General features: G+C 43.9%; 1 protein-coding gene across 1 annotated transcript in view; it reads right to left on the bottom strand.

Moving 5' to 3' along the window:
- Window positions 1-7,411: 7,411 nt before the first annotated feature.
- The window catches only part of MTHFS (methenyltetrahydrofolate synthetase), a 260,706-nt gene continuing 244,782 nt past the window's right edge, over window positions 7,412-23,335 (bottom strand). Inside the window, exon 6 of the mRNA XM_060005319.1 lies at window positions 7,412-8,498. Coding sequence (XP_059861302.1) covers window positions 8,330-8,498 — 169 coding nt within the window. The 3' untranslated portion in view covers window positions 7,412-8,329. The remainder of the gene's footprint in view (window positions 8,499-23,335) is intronic.

The raw sequence follows: 23,335 nt of genomic DNA on the forward strand, positions 1-23,335 counted from the left end.
GCACCAGCTGGCTGCTGTGGATGCATTAGCCCATCTTCTCCCAGCAATCCTCCCACATCCTGGGAGTTTGGAGTTTCCTCCCTTTTACAGGTGATCTTACAGGGAGGCAATCAGGGGAGGTCTATAGGCTAAGGGGACTCAACGTCTAGGGAGCAGAGCTGCGATACAAACCCAAACTTGTGTCTCCAGAGCGTCCACTTTGCCCTTCTGCATTCTAGTGAATAGGATAACCCTGGCCCCTAAAGATGCATTCCATGTCCTTACCAGATGTTCCCAAGCTTATTCTCAAGAGCATAAACATGTGTTGCTGTTCTCTGAATCCCCAAATCTTAATTTCTGCCATCTGGCTTTGTCCCTATGAAATGGGGACCTAACAACTCATCTTCTCATGCGAGGCATTAAAATCACAGATTCCATAATCCCAGAGGCCCTCCCAAGCTCCCCTGAGTCTTCATATCGCAAAGCTTCACATGGTCCCCGAACAGGAGGTAGTGAGAAAATGGGAAAGACTTGAAAAACTTCAACCATAGGACATATATTAATTTCTTGTGATGCGGATGCTATGGGAGAAATATTGAGTAGCTGAGCTCTGAAACCAGCAAGCATTTAAAAGAATTGAAATTATTTGTGTTTAGCACTTTCATGACTTGTCCTCAATCTCACCGTTGCCAAAGCGGTTTGAGGAGGACTTGGATGTCGTTTCCGTGTATTTACTCATGTTCCACTGGGTTAAATATTGCCCTGGTATCCATTCCTGATTCGCACAGCAAGCCAAAAGCAAAGGAGCCCAGATGAACTGTCACACATCCCCACTTAATGTGGTTTGAATTCTGAGACAAATAGGATCACAGTGAATTTCAATGAACTGTCCGGATTCTTTTATTTGAGTTTGCTGGGATGATTGGTGTGTGGAATCAGAGGGCTGTGGGTTGAAGCTCGGCAATTGTTTCATCAGGCAAAAATTCCGGTTGCCGTAGTGCTCATTGTAACAGAGTCTGAATTGCATGTCACATTATCTGTACTAATGAAGGACAGGAACACCACCAACAGATGTCAGCTTGAGACGGGTCACAGGCTTCCTTGGAGCCCGTGGTTCTTAAATCTCCATCTCTACCACATCTAAAATTTAGCAAAAATAACATCATCTTGTTTTCTCATGATACCTCCATTCCTAGGAACTCTTACCTGTTTTCATGAAATCAACTGTAGGAATATTGTAGAAGAAACTGACATTATAGATGAGGGACTGGACTCCTTGATTTTTGAGGTTCTTTTAGGCTCCAAAATTCTGGGCTCATCTAAGCTCTCAATAGCTCAGTTAGCTAGGAAGATATGGCCCAATTCTTTTTCTTTTTCCCTTCCCCCGACCCATCCCCCCGGTAACCATAAGTTCATTCTCTAAGTCTGCAAGTCTGTTTCTGTTTTGTAAATAAGTTCACTTGTATCATTTCTTTTTAGATTCTGCATATAAGGGATATCATATGATATTTCTCTTTCTCTGTCTGACTTACTTCACTCAGTATGATAATCTCTAGGTCCATCCACGTTGCTGCAAATGGCATTATTTTGTTCTTTTTTATGGCCGAGTAGTATTCCGTTGTGGATCTGTACCACATCTTCTTCATCCATTCCTCTGCTGATGGACATTTAGGTTGCTTCCATGTCTTGGCTATTGTAAATCGTGCTGCAATGAGCAGTGGGGTGCATGGATCATTTCAGGCCATCGTTTTCTCTGGATATATGCCCAGGAGGGGGATTGCAGGGTCAAGATATGGCCCAATTATTGGCATAAGTCCAGAATTACCTATATTTATTAATTCAGCAATTAGATACTATTTGCTCACTCTGGGGTAGGCACTGAAGACATAGAGATGAAAAAGCTTGGATGGTCCCTGCCCTCCAGGAGCACTCTATCTAGTGAAAGAGATGGTTGTGATGACTCCAATAGAATGTCTCATCATCACCTCAGCTTTCTGTATTGCCTGCTGGAATATAAACCTCCTTAAAGGCAAGATTACTTCCTATAAACAGATCTGTCCCCCAAATCCAGAATAGGGCTTGGCACTTAGAAGACATTCAAACAATATCAATCAGATTAATAAATTTTTGGATGAATAGCATTAAGGAGATGTGATTAAAATATGGTAGGGAGAGTAGACAATTTCCTTTCTTGTTTTGAACTGTGTTTCTATTTTTTTTAACCTTTTATTTTGTATTGGAGTATAGCCGATTAACAATGTTTTTTCAGGTACCCAGCAAAGCGACTCAGCCGTACATATGCATGTGTCCATTCTCCCCCAAACTCCTCTCCCATCCAGGCTGCCATATAACACTGAGCAGAGTTCCCTGTGCTATACAGTAGGTCCTTGTTGGTTATCCCTGTTAAATATAGCAGTGTGTACATGTCAATCCCATACTCCCTGACTATCCCTTCCCGCCACCCCTCCCCCCAGTACATATATACAATGGAATATTACTCACCCATTAAAAAGAATGAAATAATGCCATTTGCAGCAACATGGATGGATCTAGAGATTGTCATACTGAGTGAAGTGTCAGAGAAAGAGAAATATCATATGATATCGCTTACATGCAGAATCTAAAAAGAAATGATACAAATGAACTTATTTACAAAACAGAAACAGACTCACAGACTTAGTGAACCGTGTCTCTTTCAATGCAGCTGCAGTAGGACCTTAAACAGTACCATAAGATTGGTCTTTAATCCCCATTTTCCCATGAGGAGACTCAAAGAGGGGCAGGAATTTGCTGAAGGTCATACAACTAAGTAAATGACCTAAATGAAAATCTAAATATCTGATACATACCTAAGTGAAACTTGACTTCAAGCCTGTGTGCTTCTACTGGACTCTTCACCGTAACTTGTCCTAACCACGTAATGAAAATCTTAAGCACTAGGTCCTTTAAATAAGTCACCCTACCTGATTGCTAAAGGAACCTGCAAGGTGGGTTTTGGTCCTCTTCCCATCCTAATCACTTTTCTTCAGCTCACCAAGGATTGGCAATGACCTTGTGTTATTGCCCTTCTATAGATTAGAAAACCAAAGGTGAGCAGTGAGTAAATGTCAGATATGTCAGTAAATGTCAGAACATTGGTCTTTCTGTTTCCAGACCACACACACTCCACAGCACTTTCACACCATGTGGGTGTCTTCAGAATTCAATCACGTGTTTACTTGTTAAATGTACAGACAGCTGGACAGTGGCTAACTTTCAGTTGCATTGCCCACACCTATACCTGTACAGTTACCTTTTTGTTTTGTTTTGTTTTAATCTTAACTTCTGACACACTGTTTTATTTTATTTTTTAACTTTTTATTTTGTATTAGAGTACAGTTGATTAACAATGTTGTGTTAGTTTCAGATGTACAACAAAGTGATTCAATTATACATATACATGTATCTATTCTTTTTCAAATTCTTTTCCCAATTAGATTGTTACAGAATATTGAGCAGAGCTCCCTGTGCTATGCAGTAGGTCCTTGTTGGTTATCCATTTTAAACATAACAGTGTGTATATGTCAGTCTCAAACTCCCTAACTATCCCTCCTCCCCCCCGTTCCCCGCTGGTAACCATAAGTTTGTTCTCTAAGTCTGTGAGTCTGTTTCTGTTTTGTAAATAAATCCATTTGTATCATTTCTTCTTAGCTTCTGCATATAAGCGACATCATATGATATTTCTCTTTCTTTGTCTGACTTACTTCACTCAGTATGACAATCTCTAGGTCCACCCCATGTTGCTGAAGATGGCATTATTTCATTCTTTTTTAATGGCTGAGTAATACTCCATTGTGTATATATATATATATATATATATATATATATATATATATATATATGTATATATATATATATATACCACATCCATTCTTCTGTTGATGGACATTTAGGTTGTTTCCATGTCTTGGCTATTGTAAACAGTGCTGCTATGAACACTGGGGTGCATGTATCCTTTTGGACCATGCTTTTCTCCAGGTATATGCCCAGGAGTGGGGTTGCAGGATCATATGGTAGTGTACACCTCCCTTTTTGGACCTGGCTGTAGGGCTTCACTTTTTTTTTTTTTTTTTTAATGGTGAGATGGAACACATCAGACTTGAATCAGCTCTTAAAGTTTGGTCATTAGCACACTTCGTCCTTCAGAATGAGGAGTACAGCAGCAAAACTCAAGCACGTGAGAACAGAAAAGCATTCGTTCCTCGCTCTGAGTCTCCCCTGTCCCCTGGTGAGGTAGAGGACCAAGTTTCTGAATGACTGGGGAAAACTGTATAAGTAACTGATGACCAGAAAAACACTACTTGTAATTCTATGCTTGACAGTGAAGATAATGCCTTATCTTGGCAGTTTTCATTAGGGTCTCCTGCCATCAGCCCCTCCTGATACAGGTCACAAATACTGGCAATCTAGACCCTCTGCCGGCCCCACTCTCCTAAGCGGGCAACGTCCATGGGAGAAATGCCTGCTGTAACTAGACTATGTCATACTGTTATGGCCTGTGGGGCAGATATAATAACAGAAAGCAGGAAACTTCCTTTCCTCCATTCACTCCATCGTCTAATTTACAAAATGGGTGCATGACATACGTCATGCCACACAAATGCCATGGTCACGTTGTAGGAGATGATTAGGGCTGGGATCTGCCCTCCACTGTGCTCAAATATTCTGTGACTTTGAGACATCACCTCCTTCTTCTGGACCTCAGTTTCTCCATTAAAAACAAACATATGAACAAGCAACAACAGTAAGACACTCAAGATGATTTAACTTGAGAATCAGCAAGTTCTCTCTGAATTCTCATATTCCATGATGCTATTTTAGAATTTTCAGGGATATTTTAAGTCCATCAAGAATTATACAGGTTCCATACATATGTGTTAGTATATGGTATTTCTTTTTCTCCTTCTGACTTAATTCACTTTGTATGAAGTGAAGTTAAGACTCTAGGTCCATCCACCTCACTACAAATAACTCAGTTTTGTTTCTTTTTATGGCTGAGTAATATTCCATTGTATATAGGTGCCACATCTTCTTTATCCATTCATGTGTCGATGGACACTTAGGTTGCTTCCATGTTCTGGCTATTGTAAATAGTGCTGCAGTGAACATTGTGGTACATGGCTCTTTTTGAATTATGGTTTTCTCAGGGTATACACATATGGAATCTAAAAAAAAAATGGTTCTGATGAAGCTAGGGGCAGGACAGGAATAAAGACACAGATGTAGAGAATGGACTTGAGGACACGGGGAGGGGGAAGGGTAAGCTGGGACGAAGTGAGAGAGTAACATTGACATATATACTACCAAATGTAAAATGGATGGCTAGTGGGAAGCAGCCGCATAGCACAAGGAGATCAGCTCATTGCTTTGCAACCACCTAGAGGGGTGGGATAGGGATGGTGGGAGGCAGACGCAAGAGGGAGGGGATACGGGGATATATGTATACATATAGCTGATTCACCTTGTTATACAGCAGAAACTAACACAACATTGTAAAGCAATTATACTCCAATAAAGATGTTTAAAAAAAAAGAATTATACAGGGCATCACATCCATTTTTCGGGAGATGCAGGTCCCACGTGAAACTCACATTTTCTAGTCATCAGGCTTGGGAAGAGAAATATCATTATTTCACAATGTCCCTCAAAGAACAGAGCTGCCAAACTGTGTCATTGTGTGGACTCCCCGCAGTGATACCCTTATGTGGTTTCTCACCGGTTTCCTCACAGGGTTAAGACAGAGGAGGTTCTTGTGCACACACAATTGAACAGGGGAAAGGTAAACACCCAAGCTACTTGAATTCAGAAGCACCTTTGTTTTGTCCTCACTTGAATTTAATTTCCAAATCACAATATTACAGATTTAAATAGAAGGTCCAGAGGTGCCAGGGAAGAGTAAAAATAGAAGCTAGAATGACAGAGGGGACCATCCTCCAGTAAGTGGTATCTGACTTATAAACAGACGAAACAGAAACGAAAATTGATTTATAAGAGATCTTGGGGAGGTAAAGGCTGCTGCCTACATTTTAAAGTTAATGTGCAATTATATATGAAATTCTTAATTACACTTGTAATCCTTAATTACACAAGCAGTATAGGAATACATTTCCCTTTTCAAAAATTAAAACACTGTAGATAGGGCTTCCCTGGTGGTGCAGTGGTTAAGAATCCGCCTGCCAATGCAGGGGACACAGCCCTGGTCCAGGAAGATCCCAAATGCCACGGAACAACTAAGCCCGTGCGCCACAACTACCGAGGCTGCATGCAACAACTACTGAAGCCCGCACGCCTAGAGCGCATGCTCTGCAGCAAGAGAAGCCACCGCAATGAGAAGCCAGCACCCCAACAAAGAGTAGACCCCCTGCTCGCCACGACTAGAGAAAGCCCACGCGCAACAACGAACACCCAATGCAGCCAAAAATAAATAAATAAAAACACTGCAGATAAGCTGATGTCCTCACTGATCAGACCTCACCCTCTCCATCCTGAGTTCCTGTTTGATGCATATCCTCTAAGAACATTTTCCTTGATTTTACATAATTTTGATATATATTGATAGATCCATAAAATTATATCATCTAGTAGTACATTAATTGTTATTGATTTTAATAGCACATATAATTTTATTCTACAACTTGTCACTCAATGAAATGACTTGAGTTTCCACCCACATTCCTATATACATTTATGTTGTTTCAAGTTTTTCACTTTAAACACGACTGCAGTGAGCATTTCTGTACCTGCCCCTTTGGGTACATATGGGTCGTGGGTGAATTGTTCTTCAAAAGCAGCTGTATCATTTTATAGTTCTACCGTTTCCTGTTTAAGTGTCAACACTTTATATTATTTCCAAACTCTCTTGATTTTGCCACTCTATGGGTGAAAAATGGTGTCTTATTGTTTTAACTTGTATTTCTTTATGAGAGAGTTGAGTATCTTTTCATTGTATATTTTCTGTTATTTACTGTATATATTATATGATCACTTTTCTATTGGGTTATTTGTATTGATTTTTAGGAATTGATTTTTAGGAATACTGATTTTTTCCAATATTTGTTACAGATGTATTCTCCCAAGTTGCAGACACCATGCCCCTTCCCCCCTTAAGATATTTGTGTGTGTTTCCTAAGAATAACGATATTCTTTTATGTAACCACAGTCCCGATATTAAATTCAAGAAATTTTACATTGAGGCTATAATTTTACCTAGTCTAACCACTCATATTCCAATTATTTACTTGTCCCAATAATATTCTTAATAACCTTCTTTATTCTTTTTTTTTTTTTTTTTTTTTGCGGTACGTGGGCCTCTCACTATTGTGAGAGGACCTGCTTGCCCTTTTCTCATACCTACTGAGAAAAATACTAGCCTGTATCCACCCAACTGCCTGCTTCTTCCAGTCCAATACCTTGGCTTCTGAGTACTGTTGGAGAAAACTGAATAACCATGCAGATTAGGGTCATTACAGGTGTGTGACCTCAGAGCTCAACAAGGCCTTCCACATTGCTTGGAAATACTTTCTTATTTCTCAAGTCAGCTTTCATTTACATTTTTTCTCAGTAAACTCTCCTGACACCTCCTAGCCACCCCACCACTCATCTTCCACCCACCTTCTCTTCCCCTGATATTCAGGTACACATGTACACACTGCCCATCGGGAAAGTAGAAGTTGTCAGACTAGACTTCTTGGAGCTCAGTATTTTGGAAATCTGTTTTATTGTCCGGGGTTTTAGTTTTGACGGTGTCTTTTTAGTACTCATATAAATTCTTACTGTAGGTTTCTGGAAGGAAAACCTAATACAGTAAGTCCCCTACATATGAACCTTCAAGTTGCAAACTTTCAAAGATGCAAATGTGCATCTAGTTCCAGCAAGGAACCAGAACCTGTGCCATCCACGTCAGACGTGAGTGACATCACAGCTCGCTCTCCGTCTCCTGTTGCTGACGATCCTTCAGCTCTACCATCTCCCACCTCCTCTCCCTCCCCAGTCAGTAACTCTTCTTTCCTGTTCACTCGATGTCAGCCTCTGGATGCCAGCTGTTGTACTGTACTACTGTACTTTGCAAGGTACTGTACTGAAAGAGTCAATGTTTTCTTTACTTTTTATTTGTTTTTTAATGTATTATTTGTGTGAAAAGTATTATAAACCAATTACAGTACAGTACTATATAGCCAGTTGTGTTAACTGGGTACCTAAGCTAACTTTGTTGGACTTAAAAATACATTGGACTTACGAATGTGCTCTGGGAATGCAACTCGTTCATATGTGGGGGACTTAATGTACCTGTTCCAACTTTCCTAGTTTTCCTTTAATCAAAAAACAAAAACAGGGCTTCCCTGGTGGTGTAGTGGTTGAGAGTCCGCCTGCCGATGCAGGGGACACGGGTTCGTGCCCCGGTCCGGGAAGATCCCACATGCCACGGAACGGCTGGGTCCGTGAGCCATGGCCGCTGAGTCTGCGCATCCGGAGCCTGTGCTCTGCAACGAGAGAGGCCACAACAGTGAGAGGCCTGCGTACTGCAAAAAACAAACAAACAAACAAACAAAAAAACCCAATCCCTCCCCTCCACTACCATAACAACAACAACAAAAATACCTTCAAAGATAATGGAAAAAGTCAAAGTAGTACACAGGCAGAGAAATTAGTTTCCTAGAAGGAAAATCAGCTGGCTCAGACTTTTCCTTCACAATATTAAATTCCAGAAGATAATGAGAGTTTTTTGCAGAACATTTTTGGGGAAAAGAAATCTAAATACAATAATTTTTTAATGAGAGAAGGCAAAGAATGACATCATAGATAAACACATGACCATACATCCCATCACTCAGATACCTTTCTTGCAAAAACTACTCAAAATTTTCCTGTGGACAGACAGATAAATTAAATACACGAGTGGAGAAGTTGAAGCTTAAAAGAAAGTAGGGGGGCTTCCCTGGTGGCGCAGTGGTTGAGAGTCCGCCTGCCGATGCAGGGGACACAGGTTCGTGCCCCGGTCTGGGAGGATCCTACATGCCGCAGAGCGGCTGGGCCCATGAGCCGTGGCCGCTGGGCCTGCGCGTCCGGAGCCTGTGCTCTGCAACAGGAGAGGCCACAACAGTGAGAGGCCCGCATACCGCAAAAAAAAGAAAAAAAAGAAAGTGGAAGAAAGCTTGGAATTCCATTTAGTGATAGAGTGGATTATATCTATAGTGTTCGCAAATACATTATAGTTAGAAAATTGAAGGAAAAAGCCAAAAAGTTTCTTGTAAAGATTTAGAAGAGAAATAACAACAATCATGTGAAGCTCATCTAACTCTTAAGTCTATGTAGACCTCACCACAACTGCCCATTCCCCAGGAGCTGGACCCGATAGACATGAACAGACCCCTCAGCTGTGTCTGTACTAGGTGATTCTGCTTCACTGGCCACAGGTAGGCATCTGACTCAAGCTAAGCCATTAATCATCCCTACCAAGAGTCTGAATCTTGTACCGAGAGACACAGCACCTGAGTACTTTTAACTGAGCTATGTTAGAGTCCTCCAGAGTGAAGGCTCGTGAAGCCCTCCAACTAGGACCACTGAATCTGCCCTGGTCCCTGTCCATCTCAAGGCATGGCCATAGCAACAAATGTCCTCTTTAAGTTAAGCTAGCCATGGTCCATCTCTGCTATTGTTGACCAAACGAAGCTTAACTAATGCAGAAGTTGCTGCGAGCAGTGGAGATTTTCAATTATCAGGATTTTAAAAGGAGTGTGGTGAGGAGAGAAGTGAGGATGTGCTTGAGACAGGCTGGGACCTGGGACCTGGGACCCTGTGCTGCAGTGCTTGCACCTGGACAAACATCTTGAGAAACAAAATACAAAGAAACTATAAGGGACTTAAAATAACTGCATGCATGCACAGTAGGGGCGAATTATGGACAACAAGATACAAAAAGACCAAAAACCCAAGTGCCATTTCTGAAGAGCGGGAACAAAAGCAGGGTACGGCGCATGTCCCCTGCACACGACACCACCTAAGGGGTGGGCAAAACACCTAAGCCACCCCTCCAGCCCGACCCCTGGACACACCCCTACCCTCACCCCATATAAGGAGCAAGCTCGCCCCCCCCCAGCTAGTGAGCAAGGGAACCTGGTGTTTGTTCTCGCTCCCCTCTGCTGCAGCAGGGGTCCCAATAAAGCCTTGCCTGAATTTCTTTTCTGGCCTCTGATCAATTTCTATTTATTGAGAAGGTCAAGAACTCTGGTCAGTAACATGCTCACTTTCCTATCCTTGTCTGGGAAGGTGGCAATCTTTTCCATGAAATAGTGACATAATTAGTGAAACTGTTGCCTATTTGCTCTTGGGACTTGATTCAACAGTAATTTCATAGGATTTTAGCATGTTTCAGTTACTTCTTTAGACTTTATGGTACAAGATGAGAGATACAAACTCCAGTCCAAGATAGCCATTCTAAAAATTGATAGAGAATAGCATAAAGTATGTGACTCTGTGAAACAAGGCCTTTTATGGACATCACCAGAAATCTGAGGCAGCTGAGGATCAAATAATCATATACCTTGCTAAACTGCAGCGGTCAACTTGGCCGGTTCATCATAAAGCTAAAGTTAGTGTCCTGATCAGAAAACGGTAGAGTTACGGTGCTTAGGAGATGTCATGTCTGGGAGAGGCCAGAGGAGTCTGGGCATCCTGGGATTTCCCGTTGCCTCGTTTGTTCCTCTAAATCACCTTCAAAAGAAAATGAGTGGAAGGGGACTTCCCTGGTGGTCCAGTGGTTAAGACTTCTTCCAATGCAGGGGGTGTGGGTTCGATCCCTGGTCAGGGAGCTAAGATCCCACATGCCTCGCGGCCAAAAAAACCCAAAACATAAAACAGAAGCAATAGTGTAACAAATTCAATAAAGACTTTAAAAATGGTCCACATCAAAAAAATCTTAAAAAAAAAAAAAAAAGAAAGAAAATGAGTAGAAGAAGGGATAATCCCCAAAGATTGTGAGCCTGGAAAAGAGAGGGTCAACATCGTGTTAGATTTCCTTGCCAGATGGGACTTCAGCTCACCTCCCATAGGGGAAAAGGAATTTGGTGAATCACACGAGCTAGAGCCCTATTTGCATGTATGAGGGAAAAGGATGTGTGCATGTATGTTTGCACATGCGTGTAAGCCTGTATGCTGGGAAGTCAAGGGGAAGAATGTAGTGAACATCTATTGCTTGATTCACTCACCTTCTCTTATTTTTCTGGAAAAGGACTTTGTTCTCCTCCATCTACATGGAGAAGAGGAAGCCGTGTTTACACGATATTGCCCTGTCTCCTGGCTACCTAGCTCAAGCTCTATTGGATTCAAGCTGAATCAAAGTCTTTTCTCACCAATTTCAAATTCGAATTAAGATATCGAAATATCAGCCTGTCTGCTCTCTGTGTCTGGATGACACATTCTGGAGCCATTACCAGTGACTGAATTCCTTCATGTGAACTAGAGAAAGAAAGCTGGACTGCAGGGCAAGCGAAGTATCAAAAATGCATGCTGAGCAGAACACATAAGAAAGATCTGCCTGAATCTTTAACGCTGCTCCAGTGTGTCTGCGAAAGCTGACTGCATCCTTGACTGGGATTTAGGATTTCCTTGATTTGCATAATTCCTCTAAATTCTTCATATAACATGCTTAGTAGTAGTAGGCACCCTTTGGCTTAAGGTTTCTATTTCTAGCAACCAAGAGAATTTTAATAGCCATGATCATATATAGAATTTACATTTTTTAACTTTATCTTACATGTATCACCCTTCTCTCAAGTTTCATCAACAACTTTAACGAAATTTTATCACAGCTCTTATGACAGTGAACAGTAATTATTTTGCACATAGACCACCCACTATACTATGAATTCATGAAGAGTCAGGATGGTGTGTGTTCATCTCTTTTTTTTTTTTTTTTTTGAGGTACGCGGGCCTCTCACTGTTGTGGCCTCTCCCGTTGCGGAGCACAGGCTCCGGACGCGCAGGCTCAGCGGCCATGGCTCACAGGCCCAGCCGCTCTGCGGCATGTGGCATCCTCCCGGACCAGGGCACGAACCCGTGTCCCCTGCATCGGCAGGCGGATTCTCAACCACTGCGCCACCAGGGAAGCCCTGTTATTCATCTCTTGATCCCCAGACTATCAAGGGCTAAGTTGTCTCACTGAGCACCTAAAACCAGGTGGCAGTGTCTGCAGTGGGAACAGAATTTCCTGCCTTGGCTACTGCTTCCGAGGGAAGCTCCTGACTCACCTGAGAGTCATGATGTGTCCTTGTCACCCCAGCACAAGAAGGCCAGGAGATTGAGATAATGGGAACAAGTGGAAAATTTCTAGGGGAATCACAAGCTCCAGCACGTCTAGAGCTGTACTGCCCAGTATCCCAACCAGTAGCCCCACGTGGCTCATTGAACACTTGAAACGTGGCCAGTCCGGAGTGAGATGCGCTGTTAGCATAGCATACACACTGGCTTGTGAAGACACAGTAGGAGAAATACAATATAAAGTATCCCGTTAATAATGTTTACACTGATTACATGATCTATACTATATTGCTTTATATAAAATATGTTATTAAAATTAATTTCACCTGTTTCTTTGTACCTTTTTTTCCAAATTCTGTTTTTTTATTGAGGTATAATTAACATATAGCATTATATTGGTTTTAGGTATGCTACATAATGATTCAATATTTCCATGTATTATGAAATGATCATCGCAATAAGTCTAATTAACATCCGTCACCACACATAGTTATAATCTTCTTCTTGTGATAAGAACTTTTAAGATCTATTCTCTGAAACAACTTTCAAATAGGCAATACAGTATCATTAACTATAGTCACATGCTGTGCATTGCATCCCCTGGACTTATTTTATAACTGAAAGTTTGTACCTCCTGACCCCCTTTACCCATTTCACACCTCCCCCCGACTCCTGACCTCTGACAGCCAACAATCTGTTCTCTGTATCTTCCAGTTTGTTTTTTTCTTTTTGTACCTTTTTAACATAGCTACTAGAAAACAAAACGACACATGTGGCTCTCCCTGCATTTCTGCTGGACCGTGCTGTAGACTTTCTTTGACTGAGGATAAAGAACAGGGAAAAAGGAGGAGACGCAGGAGCGGGGAGAGGAAGGTGAAGGAAGAGGAATTGTCTTTTTTCCGTGAGGAACTTTGCTTCAAAGTTAACATTCATTGAACACTTACTATGCTGTAGGCACCAAGCAGAGAACTTTTACATGTAATATTTCATTTAATCTTCACAACAACCGTATAAGGTTTCTATTACAACGATCCCCACGTTATTGATGAGGAAACTTAGGAAGTGCAAGTAATTGGCCCAAGGTCCTATAGAGAGGGAAATGGTAGAGCTGGGGTGTGCACAGGAGCCACACCCACACTCTCATCCTTTATTCTTCATCCTCTGTCCTCTGTGTAGTCCAAGCTAGAAGCTCTGTGTATGTTCTTGCTGACTTCTCCCAGAATCTCTGGGCCAAAGCTGCATTGTGTAATTTTCTTTAGGAGAGAGTTCACTGTTTTTTCCTTGAGCAAACATAAGAGGAGTCCTGGTGGATTCAGTGATTCTGGATATCCGATCTCAAACCCAGCCTCCCTGGGACCATCACCACCCTGCATCCCTTCATGGTAGAGATGGAAGACGCCGGATTCTCTGAAACCCTGGCTCAAGAAAATTGGATGGGACCTAATCAGCTGAAAAAACAAGGCTGCAAATTGATCCTGACATGGGAAGTCATCAAGTACCTGCAACGAAATTTCCAAGCTGTCAAAACTGTTCAATATGCACTCACTTAGAGCGTGCGGGATTAAGAATTCCAATTCTCCACCAGACACCAGTGATGAGCGGAGAAAATGAATGGGGCATTATGAATCTAATCTTCTGATGCTAATTATCCCTGGAATAGCACAGGACACAAACACCATCTTCCCCTGTAGCAGCCTTGAGAGTGCAATTGGATTTCCATCTGGTTCTTTGTAACCAGGGACCCCACCACTTGGAAGATGAGCTACAGTGCTTACTTAACACAGCAGGGATCCAGTCCTGATGATGGCTGTGCACCTTCTGGCCTCTCTTGGCACCAGACAGCAATGCTGGGTCCTTTCAAGTCAGGCGATGGCACCAGGGCTCCTGGAGTTTCTCAGTCCAGGTCTGACTACAGGGCTGAATGCAGGACACACACCCCAGGAGCTCTGGTGTATCAGTGTCCTAGGGCTGTCATAACAAAGTACCACAGACTGGGTGGCTTAAACAACAGAAATGTATTGTATCCCAGTTCTGGAGGCTAAAAGCCCAAAATCAAGGTCTTGGCGGTGTTGGTTCCTTTTGAGGGTTGTCATGGAGAATCTGTTCCATGCCTCTCCTCTAGCTTTTTCTGGTTTGTTGACAATCGTTGGGGCTCCTTAGCTTGTAGAATCATCACCCCAATCTCCACTCTTGTGTTCACACAGAGTTCTCCCTGTGTGTGTTTGTCTCTGTGTCCAACTTCCTTCTTTTCATAAGAACACAAGCCATACTGGATTAGGGTCCACCCTGATGACCTCGTCTTTACTGGATCATCTACAAAGACCTTGTTTCCAAATAAAAGTCACATTGACAGGTGCTGGGGTTAGGACTTCAGCATCTTTGGAGGAGACGCAATTCAGTCCACAGCACCTGGGATGGCCGGTGTTCCCTAGGACGACAATCCTGTCCCTAAACAACGGTCCAGCTTGGAGGCAAAGTCATCTGTCCACTTGACTATTCCCTGCCACAGACATGGTTTTTCCCTGGGACCCTTGCTGTGGTGGCTGGGGACAGGCAGTGCCCTGTTCTCTCTTGAGCCCCTGGAGCCCTTGGGAGAAAAAGTTCCAGAACCATGACTGTCTTGCTCCGTGCCACCTCGGGCACCCAAGGGTGGGGTGGGTGGGGGCAGAATGTACCTGTCTCTGTCTTTATTCTTCGCCTGCACCTGTAACAGGCCGTGTGTCACCTAGATCCATATTCAGGTCTAGGCTCTGCCATTTACCCTCCGTGTGACCTTGGAATGTTCTTGGACCTTGTTCACCCTCATTCTTCTCATCTGTCAGTAGGGACCAGGATGCTCACTTCCTGCCACACGTTGTGCTGAGGAGGTGGTTTGGGTAAGGCACGGAACACAGGGTCTGGCGCAGAGTTGGTGGGTAATAAACAGTAGCTTCCATCACTAAGCCTCGCTTAGGCAGAGCCTGACTTGGGAGGGAAGCAGCTCCCACCCTCTGAGAGGCCACCCAGCAGATGTCATTCTGAGGACCAGCATTTCCAGCAACCATTTCTTCTGACTAACCACATGCGTGCCTGGCTTCACACACTCTTGAAGATTCTCACTGTACAGCCTATCGGCATTTGAGTCCCAGAGACAAAGGCTGGGCTCAGCAGCCCTGGAGTTGGGAGCAAGATGCAGAGAGGGAGAGAAAATGCATGTTAATGAAGGAGACTGGAAGACTAATAAGAATTCCATTCGTGAGGATCTACCAGAAAAACAACACCCTTTGACCAATCTCCCAGGGCCCAATTAGACCACTGCTTTGGCAAACTTGATTTTGAGAGGTGAGTATTCTTTCATCTGTGTCTTAGAGAAGAAAGGAGAAAAAGAGGGAGGGAGGAAGGAAAAGAAGAGAAGAGAGGAGAGGAGAGGGTAGGAGGAGAGGGGAGGGGAAGGGTGGGGAGAGGGACAGAGAAGGGGAGAGGGAGAGTAAGCAATTGAGAAAAATCTATGCTTCTCTTCCTAGAGTACACGTTCATCTGCTCTGATGAACTCTTTCTCAAAAGACTGATGCACGAGTTACTCGGACCCCTCTGGCTCCAGGGGTGGGTCAGCTAAAGGCACATACTCATTGCTTCCACAATGCTCCATGGGTCGCCTTGGAAGTCTGTGCCATTCTTGCCTATTCATGTGCCTGCCATGAATATCCGGTGACCTCCTGGTGGCAAAGACTCTGCCTTATTCGCCTTGGACTCTCAGGGACACGGTAGGTGCTCAGAAGGTTTGTAAAACAAGTCAACGCAGTTGACTTTTACAACGCAGATGAGATGCGTCCACTACCACACACATACGAGGAGGAAAAGAACCGTCAGCAAAGATGCTGTCCCCCCAAATCCTTGACGCCAGCCTGCATTTTGTCAACAGTTGGGATCCACATCAGGCCTGGAGTCCTTGGAGGGGTGTCATCGTCTCTCCTTCCTGCTGGCTTCACGCCTGGTGTAGGGTGGACCAGGCTGGCAAGATGGAGGGCTCTCCTTCTGGGAGCTGCTGTGTCCTCTCACCGTTGTCCTGCTAAAGAGGTATTGCATGAATGAAGTCACCTTCTGTCCTTCCCTAGGACTTAGTGTTTCCATCTCCAAGACAGGAGTGGGTGGACTAGACGACCTCTAGGTGTCCTTTCACTATCAGCGCATCTCTCTACCAACCACCAATGCAGGTCGCATTGTGCACAAAGTTACCCAACTGAGGAAGCAGGTTACTCTGGGAAACCAGCGTGCACTTCATGTGCCAGGCTTTGCTCCATGGCTGAGGCCACACCCACAGGAGAACATAGGCACCTGCTCCTCCTTTGTCTGCCCAGAAGGGTTACCCTTTTCTAAGCCAGCTGCCCAGGAGGGGCTATTTTCTGATTTGTCCATGAAAGGGAGTCTTTCTTCTAATTCAAAAAGAAGTACTGGGACTTCCCTGGTGGTCCAGTGGTTAAGACTCCATGCTTCCACTGCAAGAGGTACGGGTTTTATCCCTGGTCGGAAAACTAAGATCCCACATGCTGTGTGGTGCAGCAAAAAAAAAAAAAAAAGATAATAGATTGAAATGTCAAAACATAGCGGAAATTTAAAAAAAAAAAAAAAAAAAAGAAGTACTGTGTGGGCTAACATCCACCCTACAACCAACTGCAACAAGAATGACCCAGTAATTTTCATCCAAGTGTGGGAACAGGAAGCTCATCTTAGGCTTCAGTTTTCTAGATCTTTTCCAGAATGTTCTGTAAAGCCAGGCTTTGAGGTTATGCTCCAAAAGGTACTTTCCTTTCCTTGAATCTTCATGATGCAGTGATGGGGGAAGGGTGGCTTCCCATTGATGTCCATTATTAACACCTTCCTTATGTGTTAGAGCCCCAGGCTTGCCACCCTGGCCAAGCCATGCCTCTTTGAACTTACGTGATGGTTAATTCTACGTGTCAACTTGGCTAGGTCACCATTTCCAGATATTTGCCCAAACACTGATTCAGACACTGCTGTGAATGCATTTTTTTAGATGAGATTAACACTTAAATCAGTGGACTTTGAGTAGAACACATTAGCCACCATAATGTGTGTGGGGGGGCCTCGTCTGATCAGTTGAAGGCCTCAAGAGAAAAAAGATGGACTCCCCCAAAGAAGAGAGAATTCTGCCTCCAGACTGCCTTGTGGGCTCAGGCGGAAGCATCAACAGTTCCCTGAGTCTATACCTTATTTCCAGGCTGTCTCCCTCTCTGACTTGGTCCTAGTTTTGTGCCCCCTGTGAAATCTAGGTCTTCAGGAAAGGGTGTGCTAGGAGAGTGAATGAAAGAATTTTTCTGGGTTTCCAACCAAATAGGTCGCGCCATATCTGTTGAGGATGCCAACAGGAAAACAAGTCTGGGTGGAAGGGCTCGAAGCTAGGTAGTGACAGGCAAGCCTGTGGGTGATAAAAAGGCTGACCCCTGGGACAGAAGAGGGTAAGCTGCCCTCGCCATCCAACTCAGCACCTGCTGACCCAGGTGAGCCACCCAAGCCTGCTATTCGCATCCTAAGATCCAGGGCACTGCCCTCCAGATTCCACTCCAAATGAGCCTGGTTTAGGGCATTATACTTACTGAAAAACTGACGAGTCATATATCTCAGACGTTGGACCCATTTCCTGAAGGGCCTACTCTAGTTACAGAATCCTACCTTCAAGCTCATTCTACCAAGGAGAATTCATAACCAGTGACATCCGAAGGGAAAATCGCCTGCCAGGAGAAGGCAGGACAGTGCCTGAGAGTGGACAAGAAGTTCCTCGAGGGGAGATGTTGGATCTATTGGCCTCAAGATCTCCAGGACCCAGCACGGGACCTGATACAAAGGAACAAACCTCTGCTCAGCCGAAGGCCAGAACAGAGCCCGGAGGAAAAGCCTGGAATATGCAGGATGCAAAAAGGAAACTGCAGGAAAAGGAAGGCATCTGGAAGCTTGGAATGGGCACCGGATTAGGACTTTTCGGTTTATAAAAAGTACTTTCTGTTACCCTCCATCAGCTCTTTCTGAAGCCACGAGGATTAGGGGTACACATGTCTCAATCCCCATTTGATAGACAGAATCTCAGGAAAGTCTATCGACTTGCCCACCCAGTCAGAGCCAGAGCTTGAACTTGACCCATCTCCTTCCAAATTCCAAGCCCTGTGGAGGGAGGAAGGTCCTAAGAAAGGAACTGGGGTGTTCTTTTCTTTTTTAAGATTTTTTTTTTTTGATGTGGACCATTTTTAAAGTCTTTATTGAATTTGTTACAATATTGCTTCTGGTCTATGCCTTGGTATTTTTGGCTGTGAGACATGTGGGATCTTAGCTCCCCGACCAGTGATTGAACCCACACCCCCTGCACTGGAAGGCAGAGTCTTAACCACTGGACTGCCAGAGAAGTCCTTGGTGTGTTCTTGATGAGATGACTCATTCCCTTCATAATAATCGGCCTGGGGCAGAACTGGATGAAAGCTACCTCCAGGCTAATTATTTTTCCCACCAAAGAAAAGCCGCTCTCCACAGATGCAGTCTAGTCCCCCTCATTCTGACACCGATTCCCATGCGGAAGGACACGAGAACAGCTCAGCTCAGACCAGTCCCACTCTGTAGCCTTGCTTCTAGCAGCTAAAATTATCATCTTTGTGCATCAATTCGTATCAGGTTTGCAAATTTACCAGCGGCACTCCGATTTGCAAAGAAAACATAACTTCTTCATTTTCCACGATGGATGTAAGGAAATTCAATCTGATCTAATAATGTAAAACAGTCTCTTTAGAGAACTCAGCTTCTTTTGGATAAACGTTTTGTACTTTTTAATCCCTTTTCACCTCGCTTATCTCCAAGAGGGCATCTGGAGGTGTTGATACAAGACAGCTGGTCTGTGTGACCTAAAGGTGACGAGAAAGACCTCGGATCCACACGGGCCACAGGCCCACGGTCCCTTCCGGCTCCTGTAGTCTGTATGAGGATGCCGCTGTCCACCTGATCGACAGGAGCCCTGCTGGCACCAGAGGCTGAAGCCTGCCCTCCTTGGTTCTGTCTGGGCTCGGCAGTCCTGCTATCTGGAGTCCAAGTCAATCCTCTCTAGGACCGCGTGTCCCCTGAGGTCTAGCTGTGCTGCATGGCCAGTTCTTGGTCGGGATGATCTGCCATCTGGCCCGCAGCTACAGTGTCCCTCACCACAAGGCAGCAACACCCGTCTCCCCGAGTAAGCCTCCCAGCCAACGCCATCAATCCCTGGGATCTTCTAGGGGGACCAGGAAAAAGGGGACAATGTCCTCGCCCTCCCGCCCCAGCCCCAGGAGCTGAGGAAGCCTCTGGAGGCTTAGCTGGGAGGTTCCTCACTTCAGCTGGGAGACGGTCAGAACACACCTCTTTCCCTACTTACTCACCTGCTTCTGACAGCCTCCTTCCTCCCGCAGTTTTTTTGAGGCCAGAAGGGGTGGGCTTTCCCCTTCCTTCTTCCCTGATAGAGACATCCCCTATCCTGTACTTTTAGGAGGCATCTGTAGTCCCCTTTGCTGGCACTTTGGTGGTGGAATGGCTGCCAGGAAACGTCACGTTTGGGTGAGAAGGACGAAAAACCGTCTGGTACTTTTGAAAGATGACCTCAGTACACAAGAACACCAGTTCCTCTGGCCAAGCTTCCAGACTGGGCAGAAGACCACTCTTCTGGCCACGCATGCTCTTAACACCTCAAAGATAGGCAAGCAGAAGGGAAGGGAAATTACTTAGACCCGAAAGAGAACCGATGTTTTATAGCAAGGTGAACATTTATTCCAACACAGAGCAAAAAGCTACACTTTCAAATTGGTCAGGGGAGCCTCATGGCTGAAGTCCAAGCACTGAGCCCCTAAAGACACAGACTGACCTTGAAAAATGTTCATTTTATAGGAATATTTTGCTAGTAGCATTCGGGGCAAAATGCTCAATACCTGGCAATATCTGAGGTGTCCAGCCCAAACGTTTGACATGGCAGCCTCATTTGCCAAGGTCGTGCCTCTGGTTCCCGTATGGAATGAGAGGACTCTGGTTCCAGGACCACAGGCTGGCTCCCTGGGGTAGGCCAGCTGCAGCAGAAGTCTGAGCTTTTGGTGTTAACGGGAGGCAATATGAGTGAGTGAGTGGGGCTGACTCAACACCGTAAGTTATCCCTTTGGGAAAAAATGCATCTTAAAACTCACATTCTACCAATGTAAGAACCATGGTTCATAACCTTCCTGAATCTGCCAACAAATCAACAAAATGTGTGTGTGTGTGTGTGTGTGTGTGTGTGTGTGTGTAAGTGAGAGATGAGGGGCGTATAATTGATTTGTTTTGTTTTTTCCAAACATTCAAAGGAGTATCAGACCTGTATCAGCGTCCGATGGAATGAATTTACTGCAGGGACTTGGTTACACTGGTGAAATGTGGAGAGGAGGAAACAGCAAATAATAGGAATTCATGAAATAGGGACGAAATCTGTAAGAGAATCAGCAAAGCAAAATAATGGTTCTTTGAAAACGTTAAGAAAATCGATATCTTTCTATAGGGGCTTTTAAATGTGTCCACAAATTCTCTGACAATCTTCTCAAAAGTGGACCCTAATCCTGCTCTCTTTGTGTGTGGGCTGTACCTCTTAACTCTCTTCCAATGAGAGGAGTAAGTGGAACTGATGATGTGTGATTTCAAGACTTTGCTGTCACTTGGATCCCTATCTCTGGCGGAGGCCACCTACTATGTTGTGAAGGCACTCCAGCAGCCCTAGAGAGAGATTCACATGGTGAAGAACAGAGGCCTTGAGGAATCCGAACCGCCTGCCAACGATCAGCAATGACACGCCAAGCATGTGACTTAGCTAACGGGGAAGGAGACCCTTCAGGTCCATTCCCGGATGAGTGCAACCTCAGACGGCACCTTGACTGCAACCTCGAGGGAGACTCTGAGCCAGACAGCCAGCTAAGTCATCCCCAGGACCCACCCCCTCACACAAGTTGTGTGAGATAATAAATGCTTCTAGTTTGAAGCTACTGAGACTTAGGGTAATTTGTTATGCAGCAAGACATAACGAATACACCCGTTACTCCCAAAGGAAAGCTAATCAAGGAAAAAAGAGAGAAGGCACAGGTCAATATCAGGAATAAAAGAGAGGATATCACAAAAGACCTAACAAACATTAAAAAGTTGTAAAAGTTATTTGCAGAATCTTGTGGTCATAATTTAAAATTTTAAAAAGAAAAAATTCTTAGAAAAACACAATTCACCCAAACTGAACCAAAAGAAATGGAAGACTTACAGAAAGAAAATTCCAAGCCCGGGTCCAAAGAATGCCAACTCGTTTCATGAGGCCAGTAAAACTGTGATAGAAAACCTGAGAAGGACATTACAAGAAAAATCAAATATAAGCCAAACTCTTTATGAATACAGATGCAAAAATCCTAAATAAAATATAGCAGTTCAAATCCAGTGATATATGAATTTTTTTTTATTTTAGCAATGTATGGTTGCTTTAACATTCAAAAATTAATTATTATAATTCACCACTTTAATGGAGAAATAGGAGAGAGGTCATATGATCATTTCAAATACGCACAGAAAAAGTATTTGGTGAAATTCAGTATCTGCTTATGTTAGAAACATGTAGAAAGCTAGGAATAGAAGAGGATTTCCTTAATCTGATAAAAGGTATCTACAAAAAGCCTGCTGCAGTCATTACACTTATGGAGGCCTCCCCTGAGGCTGATAATGTATCAGAGTTTCTTGCTACCCTCAGTTTACTCAACACTTCACAGGAGATTCTAAACCATCGCTAAAATAAGAAGATAAAGGAATTAGAAATGAAGGGGAAAAAATTATGTTTAGTCATAGATGGCCTGGTCACATAAGAAAAATCCAGAGAATATGGACATTTTCCTCGAATTGGTAAGTGCACTGAGCATACAAGCTCCCTGTTGCCTGTACCCCAGACCCAGGCTTCCAGAGCAGTTTCTTTCTGGAAGCTTGCCAGTCATCAGTGTGAGGAGAAAGAGCTGATGAACCATGATCTGACTCTGAAATCTTTTGCCCGATGTAACCCGCATTACCTGTGTCACATGTCGTTGGCCAAAGCACGTGACACAGCCACTCTGCAGGGTAGGGCACGTCATCCTCCTGCAGGGAAGGGCATGGCAGAGGGGAAGTGATGCTACAACCTGTCCTAAGAGTAAGGGGCAAAGGTGTGGAGGACAGAGAAAGAAGCAGGGAGAGATACAGGTATGATGGCAGCTGACAAGACACCAGGATTACAGGAGAAAAGTAGCCAGTGAAAACTTCCTGGGGCAGAGTTGCCAAAAGAACAGGTAGGTCTCATCCTCATCTTTATACGGGAAGTCCCCTACATACGAACGGGTTCCATTCCGAGAGCACAATCATAAGTTCACTTTGTTCGTAAGTCCAGCAAACTCAGCCTAGGTACCCAACTAACACAATTAGCTATATCATACTGTACTGTAATAGGTTTATAATACTTTTCACACAAATGATACCTAAAAAACAAACACACAAAAAGTAAAGAAAACATTTTTAATCTTACAGTACAGTACCTTGAAAAGTACGGTAGTACCAGCTGTTTTACTCTTGTTTCCGGACATCCTAGGCTTGAAATAAAGATACTGTACTACTGTGCTTTACACAGTACTGGACAGTAAAGTACACAAAACCACAACCACTTGTAGAGGATGCATGCACGTGATAATGTACACCAGACACATGAACTAACTTTTGTGATTGGACATGCAAAAGCAAGTTCGCATCTTTGAAAGTTCACAACTTGAAGGTTCGTATGTAGGGGGCTTACTGTACTTGTTTGCTTTGGTATAACATGAACTCCTATTTCACGAACATCTGATAAAGTCCATCACATACATAAACGCTCCGCAACAAGAGAAGCCACCACAATGAGAAGCCCATGCATTGCAAGGAAGAGTAGCTCGCGAGCCCCTGCTCGCCGCAACTAGAGACAGACTGTGCACAGCAACGAAGACCCAACACAGCCAAAAATAAAATAAATTTTTAAAAATAAATAAATTAATTAAAAAACATAAAACAA

This window comes from Delphinus delphis, chromosome 2, assembly GCF_949987515.2.
Source record: "Delphinus delphis chromosome 2, mDelDel1.2, whole genome shotgun sequence".
In the NCBI taxonomy this organism is placed as follows: Eukaryota; Metazoa; Chordata; class Mammalia; order Artiodactyla; family Delphinidae; genus Delphinus; species Delphinus delphis.